The sequence below is a fragment of the Myotis nattereri genome (assembly GCF_964212035.1).
Source record: "Myotis nattereri genome assembly, chromosome: 7".
Classification (NCBI taxonomy): Eukaryota; Metazoa; Chordata; class Mammalia; order Chiroptera; family Vespertilionidae; genus Myotis; species Myotis nattereri.
This window is the reverse complement of record NC_138082.1, coordinates 93,231,735-93,253,097: the sequence shown is the minus strand read 5'-3', so window position 1 is coordinate 93,253,097 and position 21,363 is coordinate 93,231,735. Positions and strand designations below refer to the sequence as shown.

The window sequence follows — 21,363 nt, the reverse complement described above, 5'->3', positions numbered from 1 at the left end:
TTTCTTATTTTATTAAAGGGATATTGCCTAGGTCAGTGTGGTTTGGCAGGTGTGTGTGTGTGTGTGTGTATTACACCTCTTAATCCCATATCTTCCTTAAGTGAACAAAATGGTAAAAAGTGTAGGAAAATGCCTAATTTCCCTACACTATGTGTGCCCGTGTGCATTCATGCATAAAAAATGTTACGATAAGGTGGATTATTTTATATTGCCCATCCATAAATAAATGATTGCAGTATTTGTAATCCTGGGGTTAATATTCAGATTTTTAAATTAATATTTAAAAGATATAGTCAAAACGGCAAACGTTTAACTTTGTGAAGATGAGGTTTATCAACTTTCTAAAACATTTTTAAATGTTTCTAAATGCTGCTGGGCTGCTGTAGCTCAGTTGATCATCAGCCTATGAACCAGGAGGTCATGGTTTAATTCCTGGTCAAGGTACATGCCTGGGTTTCTGTCTCGATCCCTGGAAAGGGGTGTGTAGGAGGCAGCCAATCAATGATTCTCTCTCATCATTGATGTTTCTCTCCCTTCCCTTCTTCTCTGAAAGCAATAAAAATATATCTTTTTAAAAAAGCACATGTAAAAAAAAAGTTATTAAGTGCTCACTCCAGCAGTACATACCTATAAATGAACCATACAGAGAAGATTAGCATGTCCCCTGCTCAAGGATGACACCCAAACTCGTGGGGCGTTCCATATTTTTGTGGAATGTAATGAACAAAATAGAAAAAATGTTATGAAAAGTTGTGTAGTACTGAAATATTTCTGTGGAGTTCCTGCAGTTTCTGTAAGTTACATTGGCTGCTTCTATTGCAGTTTCATTTTCTAATAATGCATCACTCACGGTGTTTAGTCTCATTTGGGTGGGGCCTTTGTTCAGTTTACAGTAAGAAAAATTATGTGAAATCTTTTAGCTTTTCACTATTTAGTCCATAGATAAACAACATTTTTCTCTTAGGATATTTTGAATTTGTAGCGTACCTATAAGGGACAACTACATTTTAAACACTTAAAAATTAGTAGCTCTGAGGGTGACTGCTATTGGGTAGGTTTCTTTTTTAAGTACTGACAGTGTTCTGAGATTGTCAGGAGGTCTCACAACTTTCAGTATACTTGCTAAAAACCATTTAATTGTACACTTGAAATGAGTGAATTTTATGTTACATGACTTATATCTCAATAAAGCTGTTCCTTAAAAAACAGTAACTTCTGGTTATTTCACATCAAATGGTGGAACTCTATTTTTCTAGATGCTGGACCCATTATTTTTAAGCAGCCCTGAAAATTCTGGCTCAGGAAGTTGTCCGTCACTTGATAGTCCTTTGGATGGGTAATGTTGATTGTATTTTTTGTTTTTTAACATGTGGGTAAATATGCATATATATACATATACGTACATATACAGTATGTTGAGTTATCAATGCTTTTGTGCTACATTCAGAGGAACATAATTGATACTGTTTATACATACTTATGGCAAATTAATTTTTTTATAGTGTAGACAAATCCCTTAACCTCATGGGACTCAGTATCATTATTCGTTAAAACTGACACCTTATTATAATATTTTGAGTATTCCTGCTTGCCAAAATAGTGTTTTGAAGTTAAATGCAAACTTAGAATTTATGTACGTTTACTTTTAAAACTGTATTGGCAAAACTGCTATCAAATTTTGTATTAATCCTTTGGAGATTTTGTGAGTTGTTTCACCTGTTTAGAATTATGTTTGTTCTGGCACCAAATTATAAATAACTTAACAGTCTTGGTAGTTGTGGCCCAGTGTGTTGATTGTGATGTAAAATTGAAGTCCTATTGTTTTGTAAAATAGCTGTTCAAGAATATAAGGTGGATCAAGTGAATTTTTTGTTACAAGTGCTCCCTCTCTCCTGGTTTCAATTAGGACACACAGAGTCAGTGTCTTTCTTAAAATCTTTATTGTAAAAATATAACTAATATTGTAAGGGAACAGACATTTAATTTTCTGTTACCTGTGTACATGAAGCCTTCGTCTTTGCTTGCATCTACATCAAGACAGCCATTTAAAACATTTAAGAAATTTAGGGAAATAGTAATGTAAAATATATATACTTGATAAGTTAGAAATTACTTCCTTTTTTTTTTTAATGAGGTGTCTATGGCGTGGTTTATTTTTTGGGTTTTTTTTTTTAATTGATTTTTTACAGAGAGGAAGGGAGAGGGATAGAGAGTTAGAAACATCAATGAGAGAGAAACATCGATCAGCTGCCTCCTGCACACCTCCTACTGGGGATGTGCCCGCAACCAAGGTACATGCCCTTGACTGGAATCGAACCTGGGACCCTTCAGTCTGCAGGCTGACGCTCTATCCACTGAGCCAAACCGGTTAGGGCATATTACCTCTTTTTTTATAGATGTGACAACAATCTCAGAAAGGTGATTCCAAGGTTACAACAGCTAGTGAAGTGACAGAGCGAGGATAAAGCACAGGCATCCCCAAGCACCTGTGATTCCTAAGCACATCATCTGATCACTGAACTCCATGGGTTCATCTTTAAAGCCACACTTCGTGTCTGCATGGACCAAATAAGAGTTTAAGAAGAAGTTTCTCTTTTTTGAGTTATGTTAACATTTCAGAATGAGCTTCTTTATATGTACACTAGGGGCCCAGTGCATGAATTCGTGCACCTTGAAAGGAACTGTGGGCCGTGAGGCTGCGGTGGGCACAGGGGCAGGTCTCGGCTCATCCTCCACGCCCCTACCTGGCCCCTCCTGCCGTGGCCCCGGTCCCCTATCTGCCAGCAATCCCGCTCCCACCACCGCTGTTCCCATGCACTGATGGCGCCAGCCCCGCTTGCACCCGCTGATGGTGTGGAGCAATTAGGGCCAACGCCAGCAGCGGGTGCGAGTAGCGGCTGCTGCCCCGTTCGCCCCTCAGGAGCAGAGGGAGGTGAAGAAGCACTGAGGGGCGATCGGGGCTGGGAGCCACCACTCACACCCGCTGACAGCGCCAAGCAATTGGGACTGGCGCCAGTCACCAGCAGCGGATGCAAGTGGTGGCTCCAGCACTGGCAGCAGGTGCAAGTGGGGCTGAGGCCGGCGCTGGCAGCAGGTGTGAGCGCCAGGTGGGACTGCGGTGCGTGGGAGCAAAGAATTTTCAGGTATCACCAGAGGCTCGCCCTGATGACAGCAACTGGGGCCCTGCCTTGGTCTGGCTCCCCTGATTATCTGCTCCACTATCCCGCCTGCTGCTGATGCCTGCCATGTTCCCTGCGTGTCCCCTGATGGTCAGCACACGTCATAGCGACTGGTTATTCGGTTCCGCCATTTGGTCTATTTGCATATTCAGGTTTTATATACATATAGATATGGTCTCCACACATACGTACAGATATTGGTATTGCATACAGTTTTTTTAATGTTTTATTTACATTCTCTCAATTTAATGTGACATTTTCTACTTTTAGAGACAGCTATCCAAAATCACGAATGCCTAGGGCACAGAGCTACCCAGATAATCATCAGGAATTTTCAGGTTAGATTATCCACATTCTAAATGTTTAATGTTTATGCTATTAAGTAATGGTTTAGCGGGAAAGGTGAGGGGAATTTTTAAAAAAATCAAAACATGTAAATATGTTTTTCATTATTTGAAAGAAGTACTTGGCTTTCTTAATAACATAAGTTTCTTATGTGTCTCAATAGACTACGATAACCCTATCTTTGAGAAATTTGGAAAAGGAGGAACCTATCCAAGGAGGTATCATGTTTCATATCACCATCAAGACTATAATGATGGTAAGTTGCTGGCATTCAGATAAGAACAGTTTGTGAAAATTCTCAAAAATAATAAAAATAAAAATTTCATATTTAAGTAATACTATTATAAATAAACTTGTTTCTCAATCATTTAGCTTTCTGCCTAAAAAATTTTTAAATTGGGTCATAACTAAAATTATAATACCATCTTAGTTTTATGCCAACTTACCTCATAATATTTATCTTTCCCTTAGAAGGAAGGGAATAAAAAAAAATATTATTCAAAAAGTTACTCCTTCATAAAATTCATACTTGCATGGCCCTTTTAAGGGAAAAAAATATTGCTACCTTTAACTTTCCAATTTTTTTAATATTTTAAATTGTGATTAGAAATGAGACTAAATTATATTTTTTCTACTTTTTACCCCAAAGTGAGAGTTCTATGATTTTTATGAATGTGTGTATATATGTGTTAACAGAGATTATTTGAATTTGTATTCAGATCCTGTTTGTTTTTCTCCTACTTTTCATTTCTGCTTTCACCTTTTTTCCTTGTATTTTTGTTTTTGATTTTATGATTTACTGTTAACAAGGATTTTTCCTTGAACTCTTTAAAAAATACTAACCTTAGGTTTAAAACATATAATTAAATAATCATTGCTATTTCAGTTTCTTAGCCTAGTCATGGGACAAATTTCTGTTCCTTACATTACAAATTTTAAAAACATTCAATTACAACATATTAATAAAAGTTTTAAGGTGATTATATTTTTGTTTTGTAGGTCGTAAAACTTTTCCAAGAGCTAGAAGGACCCAGGGGACCAGCTTCCGGTCTCCTGTGAATTTCAGTCCCACTGACCACTCCTTAAGCACTAGTAGTGGAAGCAGTATCTTTACCCCAGAGTATGATGATAGTCGAATAAGAAGAAGGGGAAGTGACATAGATAACCCTACTTTAACTGTAATGGACATCAGCCCACCTAGCCGCTGTAAGTAATAGTCATTGGCATAGTGAAATGTATACTAGAACCTTTGCAGAATTTTATAGTATTAAAAGGAATAAATATCAAGCCAGTCCTCAAGAGTGAGACCAACTTCTCAACAAAGTTGTATTTCTAAAGGTGATTGGAATGGCAGGTAAAGCATGTTATTGCTGCTGAATTACTTTAGATGATTCTGTCCTCTTTCATTGGGAGAAGTGTCATCGATTAGTCATCCGTTCATTCATTTCACATTTCTGTATTGGGTTCCTGCACTGAGATTTCAAATACACCCTCTCAGTGATAGCCTAATAGGGAGAATGGTATCTGGAGCAGTAATCATAGGCTAACATTTAGTCCGGATCTTACGTGTGAGTGAGAATTCACCAGGAAGGAGGTGACAGGAGCAAAGGCCAGGGCATATTCTGAATGTGTGGAAGAGTTTGTTTTTGGCCGAGGTGGAGGATATCTTACTTGGAAGAGTAGGAATAGGACTAGAATGGTGACTCCGGCCAGATGGTGAAGTATCTGAACTTTATCATGTAATCGGGGCATACAAAGATGCACGCTCAAAGATTGCAGTAATATTTGCATTCTCTGAATTCCTCCCTTTTGTGCTAGTGTCATCATGTTTTACTTTTACATCTTGCCCTCACACTACATTTGCCTTAGACAGCTGTCTTTTAAAGGATTAAAAAATAAGAGAAAAAAAGCCTTTTATCTATACCTTCAGTTTATTTATGTAGATCTTTATGTAGATCCAAGATTCTGTCAGGTATTAAATTTCTTCTGCTTGAATAATTACTTTAACCTTTCTTCTAATACAAGTCTGCTGGTAATAAGTTCTTTCAGCTTTTGTTTTTTTGAAAAAGGTCTTTGTTTCTCCTTTCTTTTTGAAAGATTTTATTTTCTGGATGTAGAATTCTAAGCAGGTTTTTTTCCCTTTCAGCACTTTAAAAATATTTCTCCCTAGTTTTTTGGCTTTTATATTTTCTGAGGAGAAGTGTTCTGTAGTTTGTGTCTTTGTTCGTTTCCCTGTAGTTTGCTTTTTTCCCTCGGGCTGTTTTCAAGATTTTCTTTTGTTAGAATTAGAGTAGGGCTCTTTCCAGCTTTCTATATCATAGGCAGACGGAAAACTGACTAAATATTGCTGCAGTAAAGATCACAAGTAGTCTGTCTTACAAGCAGTGGCATCTCAGATTGAGTGAAATAATACTATTACATGTATAACCAAGAAAGAAAATAATCTCATTGCATTGGAAAAAATGAGTTATGGGATTATGAACCTTGTTTGGGTTTAGAACTCTTAGAAAATTGACTGAAGAGGCAGTTTTTCAAAGCCGGTGATCATGCGCTGGCCTGTGTGGCTCAGTTGGTTGAGTGTTGTCTTGTGCACTGAAAGGTCATTGATTCAATTCCTGGTCAAGACACATTCCCAGGTAGGGGTGTGCAGGAGGTGGCCAACCGACATTTCTCTCTCTCTCTAAAAATCAGTAAAGAAAATGTTTAAAAAACCCAAACCATGATGATCATTATGAACTTGGATGACCATGATTTTTCCTCACACCCAAGCATATTCAATCAAGAATGTTACTAATGCAGCATACTCATTTAGTCCTTAACCGTTTTTGTGCCATCTAGATATTCCATTTTAAGAAAGTGTTCTTTTTTAGCACCTCGTGCTCCAATAAACTGGAGATTGGGCAAACTGCTTGGCCAGGGAGCCTTTGGCAGGGTCTACCTCTGTTACGATGTCGATACAGGAAGAGAGTTGGCTGTTAAGCAAGTTCAGTTTGACCCCGAGAGACCTGAGACCAGCAAGGTAAGACTTGCACACAGAAAACACGTGTTTTTAATAAAATAAATGTAACACATGATAGAATGTTTATTTTTCCTAACACAAATTATTTGCAAAATAAATCAATAATTAGATATGTTTATCTACTTTGTACTGTGGATTTTTCTCTTTTAATGCTCAGTTACATTTTGATTTAGTGTTGCTTTAGCATACCTTCAAGGAACAGTTATTATTTACAGACTTAAAAATGTTTATTCCTTAGGAAGTAAAAATTTCAGAATTAAATCACCTTGGTGGTCAATGAAATTCTAATCTTTTACCTTTACTAACAATGCTGTAAAGATTTAACAATGAGTTCTGTCTTTCAGGAAGTAAATGCACTTGAGTGTGAAATTCAGTTGTTGAAAAATTTACTACATGAACGAATCGTTCAATATTATGGCTGTTTGAGGGATCTTCAGGAAAAAAAACTTTCCATATTTATGGAATATATGCCAGGGGTAAGTTAGTATATCCTTTGAAAATAGCATACTTTCGGCCAGCGTTGCTCAGTGGTTGAGCATTGACCCATGAACCAGGACATCATGGTTAGATTCCTGATCAGGGCATGTGCCCAGATTGTGGACTTGATCCCCAGTAGGGGACTTGCAGGAGGTAGCTGATCAATGATGATTCTTATCATTGATGTTTTTATCTCTCTCTCCCTCTCCCTTCCTCCCTCTGAAATCAATAAAAACATATGAAAAAAATAGACATTTTATTTAAAGATTTAGTTGAGGAAGGAAAAATAAAACATTTTGATTTATAAAATGTTATACCTAGTTAATGAAATTTTGGAAGAGTTTTAAATTAGTAAAATAATTTTCTTTATTTTTTTTAATTTGTTTATTGTTTAAAGTATTACATATGTCTCCTTTTTCCTCCATTGACCTCTCCTCGGCTGCTCCCACCCCCAGCACTTGCCCTCCCCCCCCTATTGTCTGTGTCCATTGGTTATGCTTATATGAATGCATACAAGTCCTTTGGTTGATCTCTTACCCCCACCACCACCCCCGCCTTCCCTCTGAGGTTTGACAGTCTGATCGATGCTTCTCTGTCTCTGGATCTATTTTTGTTCATCAGCTTACGTTGTTCATTATATTCCACAAATGAGTGTGATCCTATTTATCTTTCTCTGACTGGCTTATTTCGCTTAGCATATTGCTCTCCAATTTTATTTTCTATCTTCTTCATCTATCTTTGTATTTTTAACTCATTTTAAAAATTCTAATATATACTAAAATAGGTTACAAGCATCATAGTCCATACTGAGATTTCTCTAAGAGCCTTAAAAATATTCATAATAGCTGGTTTGTACAAACCAGGATCCAGTTCAGGACCACATAGTACATTTAGCTGCTGTATCCCTTACTCCTCCTTTATTTTTATTTTTAATAAGTTTTTATTGATTTCAGAGAGGGAGGGGGGAGAGAGAGAGAGAGAGAGAGAGAGAGAGAGAGAGAGACAGAGACAGAGAGACAGAGACAGAGAGAGAGAGAGAGAAGCATTCAATAATGAGAGAGAATCATTGATTGGCTGCCTCCTGCTCACCCCACACTGGGGATCAAGCCCACAACCTGGGCATGTGCCCTGACCAGGAATCAAACCGAGACTTCCTGGTTCATAGGTCGGTGCTCAACCACTGAGCCATGCTGACCGGGCACTCCTCTTTTAATCCAGAGCAGTTTTATGTGACATAGATTTGACAGGCTATTGTTCTGTTGACAGTCTCACCTCATGGCGTTTTATAATTTGTTCCTTTATCCCCTTATTTTCTATAAACTCCAGGTTAGATCTAAAGTCTAAGTTAGATTAGATTTAACATTTTTTATTAGAATGCACCATAGATCATGCTGTATACTTTATGTTGCATCCCATTAGATACAGTTTTGGGTTGTTTCATTGTTAGTGATGCTAAGATTAATGGCTAGATTAGGGTGCTTGATACCCTGATTCTTCCATTGTCAAGTTTTGTTTTTTCCTGAAGACACAGTTCCTTTTCAGCCATCACCTAATGTTTATAACACAGTTTGATAATAATTGTCTCAGTAAATAATTTCATTGGGAGCTGCAAAACGTGATTCATAGAGTCATCCCTCTATGTTATTTTTATAATATGTAGAGTACATTCTAATACTAATGATTTTCAAGATGGTGTGTTTACGCATTTAAAAATACATGCAATCCAGCCAGTGTTGCTCAGTGGTTGAACATTGATCGACCTATCAACCAGTAGGTCATGGTTTTACTCCTGGCCAGGGCACATGCTTGGGTTGGGGACTCAATCCCCAGTAGGGGGATGCAGGAGGCAGCCAATCAGTGCTGCTCTTCATTGCTGTATCTATCTCTCTCCCTCTCACTTCCTCTCTGAAATCAATAAAAAATTATTTTAAAAATACATGCATTTTCATAGTTTAATAAGTCATATATGATAGAAGGTTTGATTTATGGGTCTTTAAGGGAATAGTTAGTTAGAATTATATGTAGAATGTACAAGGTTGCAGGGTAAGCTTATGGATCATAAAATTGGACCAGATTCTGATAGTAGTGGTCTTAATCATACTCAGTCTCACAAGGGCATCTCACAGAAATTTATTCTACAGAAGTAATCCAAAAGAAGGAAAAAGCTGCATATATTTATTTTAGTATGATCTGTGATGGAAAAAATGGAAATTCATTGCCCATGGTGGAAGTAAATTATGATGGCATTGTCTAAGAGAATAATGTTAAAAATTAAACTTGTGGCAAAGTTGAAGGAAGTACTTACATAAGGAAGAAAAAAATAATATAAAGTGCTTTTAAATAATGATTATGATATTTTAAAAGTATCTGTATTTGGACAAGGACAGAGAAACTTAGAAAAACGAGTTATGTTGGGATTGTGATTTGTCTTTTTTCTTTTATTCAGATTTTCATTACTGTTTGTGTAATATTTAAATTAAGATAGAAATAATTATGAATAACAGTGAATAGAGACTCAGATTGTTGAAGATACGATTAATTAAAATGATTAATTGGTTAAAACTGATTTATATCACAAATAGAGATGGATAATCTTTATATAGTTAGCAATCGTAGGATAAACCAGGACTATTCAGGAAGAGGTGTTAGATCATGTAAAAGCAGCTGTCTTATCAAAGTATAGATTTCAGTTCCTTAAATTTGAAAAGCTCATTACCAAATTAGTTATAGTTAATTGACAATCTGAATGAATTGTAAATATGGTAAGCCCACGGCATCAATGGGTTGGACATATGGTACATGTTCCTAGACTTTCCTGAATCTCCAAGTTTGTGAATGATGCTATATAATTTTTCTCAGTAAATTAAGCATGCTGGATTCAAGATTTGCCAAAATTGTCATCTCTTCTTCCATTTTCTCAAGCACAGCACCCCATTCCTTAGTGTATCTACAACTGCTTTCAGACTAGAACTATAACTACCTTTATTTTCAGTACCTGGACTAGCAGTCATTTTTAATCTCTGTTAATTTTACATACACACATGCAATTTTTTAAATATATTTTATTGATTTTTTACAGAGAGGAAGGGAGAGAAATAGAGAGTTAGAAACATCGATGAGAGAGAAACATCGATCAGCTGCCTCCTGCACACCTCCTACTGGGGATGTGCCCTCAACCAAGGTACATGCCCTTGACCAGAATTGAACCTGGGACCCTTCAGTCCGCAGGCCGACGCTCTATCCACTGAGCCAAACCGGTTAGGGATACACACATGCAATTTTTAGCTGGCACAGTGCTTCCCAACCCATTCCAGTTGTTCCTACTGAAGAAGGTACACAAAGATAAAACAGCTACACCAATGGATCGTTAGTGCCGTTGGCACAATAAATCTTAGAAGATCTGTCCCTCAGGAAGCATTTTCTTTCTATCTTTTAAAGTGTTTGTTATTCATCAGATTTGCACATTAGAACCAGTAGGGCAGCTTTTGTAAAATTTATGTGTCTGTCTCACCTCAGACTGACTCAGCATTCTCCAGGATGGCACCTTGTCCTGCGTTAAAAACACTTACGACAATTTGAAATTCCTCTTTAATATGTTTTCTCATGTTTTGAACTAGCATGTTGAGTATATAAAGGAAAAACTTGAAAATGTAATGTGTTCTGATTTTCTAATCATACCCATTCTTTCTCCTGAGAAATAAATTGGCAGATATCAATAAAACGCTTCTAAATAAAATAATAATAAAATGCTTCTAAAAACAGAGAAGAAAAAAATAAATAATTAAGTAGGACATATATAGAAGAACAAGTAGGAAAAGCAAGAATATATTCTGGGCAAAACGATATGAAAGTACAAGAGAATTTTTAGAAACACAGTTGCAAGGAATATGAGACAGAACCAAGATAGTAATACAAACAAGGATCAAGAATCCTTGTAAAGGCTTCCTTTAGTGGTGACCCATGCTCTTCCACAGCTCTTGTCAGGGAATACTAGTATATAATTGAATTGTATGTAAATGAGATGGCATATACACTCTTCCTGAGAATTCCCATGCTTTCCCACTCAGCTAGGATTCTTTAAAAAATAAAGATGTAATATAGTGGTTCATTTCAAACCATACCATAGTTTTCTTTTGTTTTCATTTAGGGTTCAATTAAGGACCAATTAAAAGCATATGGAGCTCTTACTGAGAATGTGACTAGGAAATACACCCGTCAGATTCTGGAAGGCGTCTACTATTTACATAGTAATATGATTGTTCATAGAGACATCAAAGGTAAGGAATGAGGTCTTTTCATTTTAAATACACAGTTTTCTTTGTGTGTGAATAAGAAGAGTAATACGCTTAAGAAATACAACGTTTAAATCAGTACAGCTGCCTTTAAAATACTGTAGGACTCAGTCATATTCCGGCAAGTTCTGGTGTCCAGGTCTCCACGGTAGGCCACTCCCTTACGGGCTTCACAGAATTAGTAAAGTTCAAATGACCATAAAGAGTGACCATGTTTCATGTTAGGGCATAGGCATTAGAATATAATGGTTCAGAGAAGTCTCTGGCACTAGATTGTTGGCTTTGTTCAAATTCAGGCTTTGTCCGTGATTAATCGCGTGACCTTGCAAACACGCACAGTCCCTCTATGCCTCCATGCCTCGTGTTTAGCGAGGGTGCTAATGTCCAACTCATAAGGTTCCTGTAAGGATTAAATGAGATGACCCATAGAATATGCTTAAAACCGTGTCTGGTGTCTAGAAAGCATTCAGATAGCTATGGTGATGATGTACTTCATGTTGAGATCATATTAATTTAAGCCTTTGGAGTGGGTGTTATTATCTAGGGAGGAAATAAGAAGGAGGAAGGGAGCCTGAGATTGAGCTCGGATGAACTTCAACTCAGTTAAGCTATTTTTAAAATTCAGCTGTTTTCAGGGATCAGGTATGTAAGGTAAATGCATGAAGTGAGATAAAAGTGAGTGGAGGAGATATGTAAAATTTGAGAGTGCTTAAATTCTGTACTGCAAAGCATACCTGCAGATGTGAGTCTATAAAAACTGAAGCTTGGTTCTAGAAAAATTGGGTTGTGACCGCAAATTAAAAGATGACTATTAAGTGAACCAATCTATACTAATAATAGAGGAATATGCAAATTGTCCAGGACGCCGTCACAGTAACAGTAATGACCAGCAGGCTGCCTGGGGCAACAAGGCCGACAGGTGGGTTAGTGAGGGACGACCAAACGACTGAACAGCAGGTTGCATGGGGTGACCAGGCCGGCAGGGGGTTTAGTGAGGGACGACCAAACGACTGAACAGCAGGCTGTGTGGGGCGACCAGGCCGGCAGGGGGGTTAGTGAGGGACGACCAAACGACTGAACAGCAGGCTGTGTGGGGCGACCAGGCCGGCAGGGGGGTTAGTGAGGGACGACCAAACGACTGAACAGCAGGCTGTGTGGGGCGACCAGGCCGGCAGGGGGGTTAGTGAGGGACGACCAAACGACTGAACAGCAGGCTGTGTGGGGCGACCAGGCCGGCAGGGGGGTTAGTGAGGGACGACCAAACGACTGAACAGCAGGCTGTGTGGGGCGACCAGGCCGGCAGGGGGGTTAGTGAGGGACGACCAAACGACTGAACAGCAGGCTGTGTGGGGCGACCAGGCCGGCAGGGGGGTTAGTGAGGGACGACCAAATGACTGAACAGCAGGCTGCGTGGGTCGACCAGGCCGGCAGGGGGGTTAGTGAGGGACGACCAAACAACTGACCAGCAGGTTGCATGGGGCGACCAGGCCGGCAGGGGGGTTAGTGAGGGACAACCAAATGACTGAACAGCAGGCTGCATGGGGTGACCAAGCCAGCGGGGGCAGGGGGGCAGTTAGGGGTGACCAGGCTGTCAGAAGGGGGCAGTTGGGGGTGACCAGGCGGGCAGAGGGGGGGCAGTTAGGGGCAATAAAGCAGGTAGGCAGGAGAGCGGTTAGGAGCCAACGGTCCCGGATTGTGAGAGGGATGTCCCTGATTGGAGAGGGTGCAGGTCGGGCTGAGGGACACCCCCCCCCCCCCCGCCCCACCTCGTGCACAAATTTCTTGCACCAGGCCTCTAGTCTATAATAATAAAAGTGCAATATGCTAATTAGACCAGACTTCCTTTTGACGACCTTCCGGATGAAGCCAGGGCCAGTGGCCGGAGGGAAGCCCAGGTCCCGGGTGCTAGAGGGAAGCTAGTGCCGGCAGCCAGGGAAAGGAAGGCCTACTCTTGCACAGATTTCGTGCATCAGGCCTCTAGTATATGAATAAAAATAAAAAATACATTTTTTATTGGTCTTACTGAGGGGTTATGCTACCCAGGTATTTACTGCCTTCCTGTGGTGAGCCACATCCCAAATGTGGCCATATTCAGGCTAAAGAAAGCGCTGCTAACCAGTGTCTAGTGATATAGTGGACTCTGCTACAGAACATTGAGCCAGACCATTGCACCAGAATGAAGCATACAAGAGAAGGAGGGTGTGGCTCATGACCTGAGGAGAGAGGAGCCTGTCTTTCATGTCAAGATCTGCCCAGCTTAGGCAGGCCTCAGGTGTCAAGGACAGCTGATAGCTTGAAGAACCACACTGGGGAATTATTCTTTTAGGAATGATCTCTATTCAAGCTGGTTTCTCTTTAGCGCTCATAGTGAGACGAGGTACAGGGACCAAGGGGAGCTACCCCAGATGGGCCTTACCAGGAGTGATGAGGCTGGAAGCAAGCTGACTTAAAATCCTGATAGGACAAATACAGGGATAGGAGGAAAGTAAGGTGTAAGTGAGAGATGCAATACCGTCTGTAAAGTGAGAGTATGGCCTAGAAGAAAAGTGTTCCTATGATTGACAGTGGTTACTTCCAAATGGCAGGATGAGTGATAGTTGTTTGCTTTGACACAGTTTTTACTTTCTCTATATTTCCCAAACTTTATGGTGAGAAATTTTTAAACTGTGAGGGAAAAACAACGATAGTTGATGACTTTTTAATGAAACCTGGGATAAAAACTAATTGATCATTGTTGCTAGGCAATCAACTCATTATTTCATAACAGGGTCCCTTTATTCTGCCTTTCTTTTACTGACTGTACCATTGAGGACCACATAATGGTTGAAAGAGAACTTGTCTTTATAGCAATATTTTGACTAACAAATGAAGAAGGAATTATGGAATAGTGCCATTTTACAACCACTAATGAATTAATAGGTATAAGCATTAAAGATTAACAGGTGTTGACATCTAAAACAGAGACAGTTGAGCATGACATACTTCCTATCTTTAGATTACATCATCATATCTATGAAGTAGTTTTGCAAAAAGTAATAATAATAATAATCTGAGTCTGATCAAGCCTTTAGATTCAGCTACCAAATTTTAGAATTGTAGAGTATACATTTCAGCAGATGAACGTGGCCAATAGGATGCCTTGGGATGGAGTCCAAAGACCTAGTCACTAGGAAAGCCACGGGCAGACAACTCAGGTTCCTCCTAAAGTGCCATGGAAAAGATCACAGAGACCTTTAGATCAGTAAAGGCTTAAAATATGAATCATTGAGTCTCAATGTATGGACTTTATTTGGATTCTGTTTTTTATAAAAATGTAAAAACCACTGAGTATATATTTAACATTATTAAGGAGCTATTGTCCATCCTGTTTGATGTAATAAGAGCCATTATCTTTTAAAGCTATGAACTATCGATCATGAAGTCTTGCCTTTGTTTCAAATAATATGAGGGGGGAAGAGGGAGAAGCTGGCAGCATAGGTGGGGCTGGGGCATGGATACATATACTATTCTACCTGCTTTTTTTTCTGCTTTTTTTTTTTATTAAAGCTTTACTGTTCATATTATTACAGTTGTTCCTCTTTTTTCCCCCCATAACTCCCCTCCACCCAGTTCCCACCCCACCCTCCTCCCTCACTCCCCACCTACTGTCCCTATCCATAGGTGCACGATTTTTGTCCAGTCTCTTCCCGCATCCCCCTCACCCCTTCCCCCCCCCCCCCAAGAATAGCCAGTCCACTCCCTTTGTATGCCCCTGATTCTATTATAATCACCAGCTCATTCTGTTCATCAGACTATTCACTTGATTTTCAGGTTCACTTGTTGATAGATGTGTATTTGTTGTTCATAATTTGTATCTTTACCTTCTTCTTCTTCTTCCTCCTTTTCTTAAAGGATACCTTTCAGCATTTCATATAATACTGGTTTGGTGGTGATGAACTCCTTTAGCGTTTTCTTATCTGTGAAGCTCTTTATCTGACCTTCAATTCTGAATGATAGCTTTGCTGGATAAAGTAATCTTGGTTGTAGGTTCTTGGTATTCATCACTTTGAATATTTCTTGCCACTCCCTTCTGGCCTGTAAAGTTTCTGTTGAGAAATCAGCTGACAGTCGTATGGGTATTCCCTTGTAGGTAACTGAGTTTCTTTCTCTTGCTGCTTTTAGGATTCTCTCTTTGTCTTTTGCCCTTGGCATTTTAATTCTGATGTGTCTTGGTGTGGTCCTCTTTGGATTCCTTTTGTTTGGGGTTGTCTGCACTTCCTGGACTTGTAAGTCTATTTCTTTCAGTGTCCTCTAGGGCTCAGTGGTTCAGCCTCACCAATTACCTGAGGAGGACACTCTTGGTGCACCCCCTTGTGGTCTTTGTGCACAGTCTTGTTGTAGTTAAGCCTTGATTGTTGTAGGCATCACTGAGAGGAATTGGCCTCCAGGCCAATTGGCTGTGAGAATCAGCTGTGTCTACAGTGGGAGAACTTCTGTGCTGGAGACACCCCTCCAGGGCAAGACTTGCTTCAATGGGGCTTTGGTGCTCACTGAGTCTGCCCCCTGAGTGTGTCCTTTATAGTTCCACGGAGCTGCAAACTGGATGGTCCCACTCTGTCCTCTGGGTTTCCTGGCTCTTGGGTCTCTAGGGAGGTGCTAATCTAGCCTTTGCCTGAGGCTGTCCAGCAAAAGCCTCCCTGCAGGGCTTGGGCGGGGTGGGTCCCACAGGATCAACAGGCTACAAGCCCCTCCAAGAGAAAGCTGCCCTCGAGTTCCGACTGATGCCAGACAGTCCCACTTCTCCCGTATGAGTCTGGGTCCCTAGAGACTCTCCCAGAACTGGAGCTCAGAGCCTGAGACTCCCTCCCGATTGAAAACAACAACTGCGCCCTCAGCCGCCAGCCCTCTCCGCATGCACCTCCGCACCTTAGTATTTTACTTCCGCACTGTACCTCCTCTGAGTCTCGGTATGCTTTTCTCTTTCCTTCTAGTTGTAGAATTTCCACTCAGCCAGCCTTCCTGTGGTTCTGGATTATGTTCGTTCCGTCTTTTAGTTGTATTTTTGAAGTGGTTGTGCGAGACAGCAAACTCCGGTCTTTACCTATACCACCATCTTGGTTTCTCTATTTTACCTGCTTTTATATTTGTTTGAAAAATCTCCTTCATAGTTTGCTTTTAAGGTATCCAAAGTAAGGTGAAAACGTAGGAGTCTATATTTGGAACCTGGTTACACATTTTTTACTCAGCCCTTCGTATGGATGGGCATTGATGCCACAGTGGTGATTCCTCCCCATAGTTAGCTCTGCCTGTCTGGGGTATGCCTGGGACTGAGCCTCCCTGCTGTGGCCAGTAGAATCTGGCTTGTTTTTGCCCTCCCCTGGCTAAATATTTTAGAGACAGTGGCTTTTTTTTTTACAGAGTCCTTTTTGCGTGATGAACAGGGAGATGTTGAACAGGGTAGACAGTGCTGTTCTGCCGGACTGCTGGTGTGTGCCTCCCTCAGGCCTGTGGCTCGCTGGGAGGGCATCTGGTACTGGCAGAGCTGCGGAGAGCCACCACCACCACGCTGGGGTTTGCTGGGAAAACAAGTACAGAAGTTCACAGTGGGACTGGACAGTATGCATTCTCTCCCGTCTATAATGTAGCTTTTCTCCACTACTCACTCTCCTTAGAGGCCATTAAAAAAAAAAAAAAAAAAAAGGAAGAAAAGGATTTTTTTTTTAAATGTTATCATTTTTTTTATGTATTTTATTGATTTTTTACAGAGAGGAAGGGAGAGGGATAGAGAGCCAGAAACATCGATGAGAGAGAAACATCGATCAGCTGCCTCCTGCACACTCCCACTGGGGATGTGCCCGCAACCAAGGTACATGCCCTTGACCAGAATCGAACCTGGGACCCTTCAATCCGCAGGCCGACGCTCTATCCACTGAGCCAAACCGGTTCGGCAAGAAAAGGATTTTTAAAAATATAAAATACTAGAGGCCTGGTGCACAGATTGGTGCACCAGTGGGGTCCCTCGGCCTGTCCTGTGGGGATCAGTGGACCTCCAACTGATCGATGTTTCTCTCTCCCTCTCTCCTCTCTCTAAAATCAAAAAGAAAATATTTAAAAGACCTTTCATCATTTTCCCCCCCACTTAAAAAAATATGTGGTTATGGTTATAGAAGACTTAAAAAGAACAAAGTAGCCCTGGCCACTGTGGCTCAGTTGATTGTTGCCCAGTGCACCAAAGGGTTGCTGGTTCAATTCCTGGTCAGGGCACATGCCCAGGTTGCAGGCTCGGAGGGCATGCAGGAGGCAGCCAATCCGTGTTCTGCTCTCACATCGATGTTTTTCTTTCTCCCTCTCCCTTCCTCTCATTCAAAATCAATAAAAATATTTTTTAAAAATAACAGTTTCAAAATTGGATAAGTCAAAATACATTGCTTATTTAAAAACTGGTAGTTTATAGGTAAAGCTAAAAATGAGAATAGAAATAGTTTACATAAGACAGAAACAAGACTTGTAATTCCAGAAGAAAAGGTTGAGTTTTAAAATGATAAATAAATAAAGGGGAAAATAGAGAATAACAAATAAATGAACCTAGCCCCTGGATCTTGGTTTCTGATACCATTAAAAGTAACTAGGGCCCAGTCGGTGTGGCTCAATGGTTGAGCATTGACCTATGAACCAGGAAGTCACAGTTAGATTCCCGCTTAGGGTACATGCCCGGGTTGTGAGCTCGATCCCCAGGGTGGGGTGTGCAGGAGGCACCTGATCGATGATTCTGTCATCATTGATGTTTCTCTCTCCCTCTCCCTTCCTCTTTGAAACAATAAAAATAAATTAAAAAAAAATAAAAGTAACTAGGGCTCTTTGGAGAGAGGGCTGATTCTAGGCCTTGAGCATCTCATAGTGCCCGAAAGTAAGAAGATGCTAAAAACCAACCCCAAACCAAAAACAGGAACACAATGATGGGGTTATGACAAAGGGACACAGGAGCCGAGAGAAAGAGTTTCCACTGGCCAAAGCTGGAACAATGTGAGCAACGAAAAAGGCACATTAGTTATGACCCAAAGTATAAAATAAATATCCTTGTGTTCATAGTGATACAAACAAATGGGCGAAGAAGCCGGTGGGAGAGGAGACCAGCTCCTGTGCAGAGTGATTCCCAGTAATTCTGTCTCCGCTCCGCCTGGAGCGCAGCCGACTCCTTCATGGGCTGTGTGCCAGCCTCTCAGGGGACAGCGTGGCGAGGGAGAGGGGCACTTCACCGTACAGAATTCAACCACCTCAAGCTAGGCAATCAAAGTCAGTTTATAATAAGTTTATTATAAAAGTTGCCGAACCGGTTTGGCTCAATGGATAGAGCATCGGCCTGCGGACTGAAGGGTCCCAGGTTTGATTCCGGTCAAGGGCATGTGCCTTGGTTGCGGGCACATCCCCTGTGGGGGGCGTGCAGGAGGCAGCTGATCGATTTCTCTCATTGATGTTTCTAACTCTCTGTCCCTCTCCCTTCTTCTCTGTAAAAAATCAATAAAATATATTAAAAAAAAAAAAGTAAATGAAATTTAAAAACAAAGCTGGAAGCTTGCATAGAAGAGATTTTAAATATGTAGGAATTGAGAAGAAACATCAATATAAAGCAAAACCCAATATTTAGAGAAACTATAAAATAACTAATACTAAGTTAGAGCAGGAGAGGAAAGTGCTAGAAGTTTTGATGATGAGGGTCCCCCAGGACATCCCTCCTCAGGGAAATGAGCTTTAGCTGTAGCCTCTTGCTTTAAGACAGACACACTGGGCCCAGAGCCTGCTGTGCTGCCCTTCCTCCACCCTCCCTGTCCTCGCATGGCCTTCACGCACTCCCTGGTTCTGAATCTTCAGTGTGTGAGTGAGCCCTTCGTGGGCACTGTCCTGATTGGCGGTGTGAGCAGCAGTTTGGAGACAGATTGAAGAGTCTGCTCCGTTTACTTCTCTGCTGTTGTCCTTTTATACGCTCCAAACTGCCGACAGGAAGAGTGCAAGGAGGATGTTTCTTATTTTTAGGTGCAAATATCCTGCGAGATTCAACAGGCAACGTCAAGCTAGGAGATTTCGGGGCCAGCAAACGGCTTCAAACAATCTGCCTTTCGGGGACAGGAATGAAGTCTGTCACGGGCACGCCCTACTGGATGAGCCCCGAGGTGATTAGCGGGGAAGGCTACGGCCGCAAAGCGGACATCTGGTAGGTTTGCGGTGGGCTGGCCCGCGGCCTGTCTCCGCGGGTACAAATGCCTGGCCAGGTGTCAGGAGTCTTTCATGCTTTTGAAATAGGATGTCAGAGTTGCAAGGGTGAATATTTTAATTATGCCTCATTGAAGCTTAATCATTGACTTCCATTCTTGACGAAGGGTTTTATCTTAAGCATCTTCAGCACTAGAAAACTATATTTCATTTCCCTAAGAACTTAGAAGTAATCAATTTTTACTGTTCGTCTCTTATAATTCAGCTATTCTTAAAGTAATATTTTGTGCTTAACCATTTGAGTCAGTCCTTAAATTGTGGTTTATTTTCACTGATTTTTATCTTTAAACTATGTTACATAGTGTTACAACCTTTTAATGAAACTAAACTTGAAATCAATCACACTTAATGTATATTGACTTCACTCCTGTTTCTCATTTTGTAGTAACTATCCTTCTTTATGATGATCTTGTTTGTGTAAATGTAACTTTTAAATTCCTTTTCAGGAGTGTGGGCTGTACTGTGGTAGAAATGCTAACTGAAAAGCCTCCGTGGGCGGAATATGAAGCAATGGCTGCCATCTTTAAAATCGCCACTCAGCCCACAAACCCCAAGCTGCCCCCTCATGTCTCCGACTACACCCGGGATTTCCTCCAGCGCATCTTCACGGAGGCCAAGCTGAGGCCATCGGCGGAGGAGCTGCTGAGGCACCTGTTCGTGCACTGTCACTAGCAGCCAGCCCCCTGCCCCTGGCGCCCATCTGCCTGCACCTCCTCTCTGACTGCACTTTTCTTTTTTATAAAAAAGAGAGATGGGAGAAAAAGACAAGAGGGAAAGTGTTTCTCTTGATTCTTGGTTAAATTTGTTTAATAATAGTAACCTAAATTTTTTATATTTAATCGTTTTTTCCCTTACAAGAACTTGAAACTTTTTTTTAAAATTTTTATAGTGTACTGATGTGGTTCAGACATATAAAGCACTTTAGTACGTGGTCACTCTTTCTAGTACAAACAGATCATTTGGAATACCTGGGACTAGAGGGTCTTTCTCTGAGCTACCGGCAAATCGGTGGTGATAGAGAGACATGGAAACGAGAAGAAAATGATATCTGCTTTGTAGTTTTTAATGACAGTACTTAAAATAGATCCTCATTTGTGGGTTTGAGCCCTAAACTTGAGTCTAGAGTGGGTACTCAACTTAAAGAATATAGGTTCCTCCTTATATCTGTATTCTTTAGATCCTAACCTCTGTATACCAAGCTTCTTGCTCAGTAGGAATCATGATAGAAAATATGAATCTCTAAGAACTATGTTTATTTGTTAATCCTAACCAGTATAATAAGCAAATACACTATAGAAGATCCATGTTACTGGGATCTAAAAACCTTGTGGGATAGTTTTCTGGTTTGTTTTTTTAAAAAAGATACTATTTTATTTTAAAACAGATATGGAAGTCAATGAGCAAATCCAAATTAAAAGACAAAAGGAGGTTGCTTTAATTAATGTGTGCACAGTAGAAGAGACCACGTTTACCAATCAAGAGAAGTAATGAGAAGCAGAAGTATGTGTTGTTTAGTGTATTTTAAAGTGTGATCTTTACCTGAGGGAGAAAGTCCCAAAATTAAGAGAAAGAAGAAATAATCAAAATAATGTATATTCTATCTTCCTATTTCTAGCTCCTGATTCCCCATAGGGTAACATTTCTTAGGAACTAAGAGTTTCACCTGGAGTTTCCATGCAGCTAGTGTCGGGAGATGAACCCTTGTTCTTGGGATCACAGAATACTGAGCCACCTCAAACATAGTAAGATAGTGGCTCTCCAGGGGCAGGGCTGTTTCTCTTGGCATCTGCGAGGCCTGGAGACA

General features: G+C 40.6%; 1 protein-coding gene across 2 annotated transcripts in view; it reads left to right on the top strand.

Annotated features, from left to right (window-relative positions):
* The window catches only part of MAP3K2 (mitogen-activated protein kinase kinase kinase 2), a 99,055-nt gene extending 78,561 nt beyond the window's left edge, over nucleotides 1–20,494 (top strand). For both annotated transcript variants that reach the window (XM_081096415.1, XM_081096414.1), the window contains 9 exons: nucleotides 1,257–1,336; nucleotides 3,450–3,517; nucleotides 3,688–3,780; nucleotides 4,524–4,730; nucleotides 6,395–6,543; nucleotides 6,888–7,019; nucleotides 11,168–11,297; nucleotides 19,323–19,500; nucleotides 20,006–20,494. In XM_081096415.1, the coding sequence (XP_080952541.1) occupies nucleotides 1,257–1,336; nucleotides 3,450–3,517; nucleotides 3,688–3,780; nucleotides 4,524–4,730; nucleotides 6,395–6,543; nucleotides 6,888–7,019; nucleotides 11,168–11,297; nucleotides 19,323–19,500; nucleotides 20,006–20,231 (1,263 nt within the window). In that variant the 3' untranslated portion in view covers nucleotides 20,232–20,494. The remainder of the gene's footprint in view (nucleotides 1–1,256; nucleotides 1,337–3,449; nucleotides 3,518–3,687; nucleotides 3,781–4,523; nucleotides 4,731–6,394; nucleotides 6,544–6,887; nucleotides 7,020–11,167; nucleotides 11,298–19,322; nucleotides 19,501–20,005) is intronic.
* The last annotated feature ends 869 nt before the right edge of the window (nucleotides 20,495–21,363 follow it).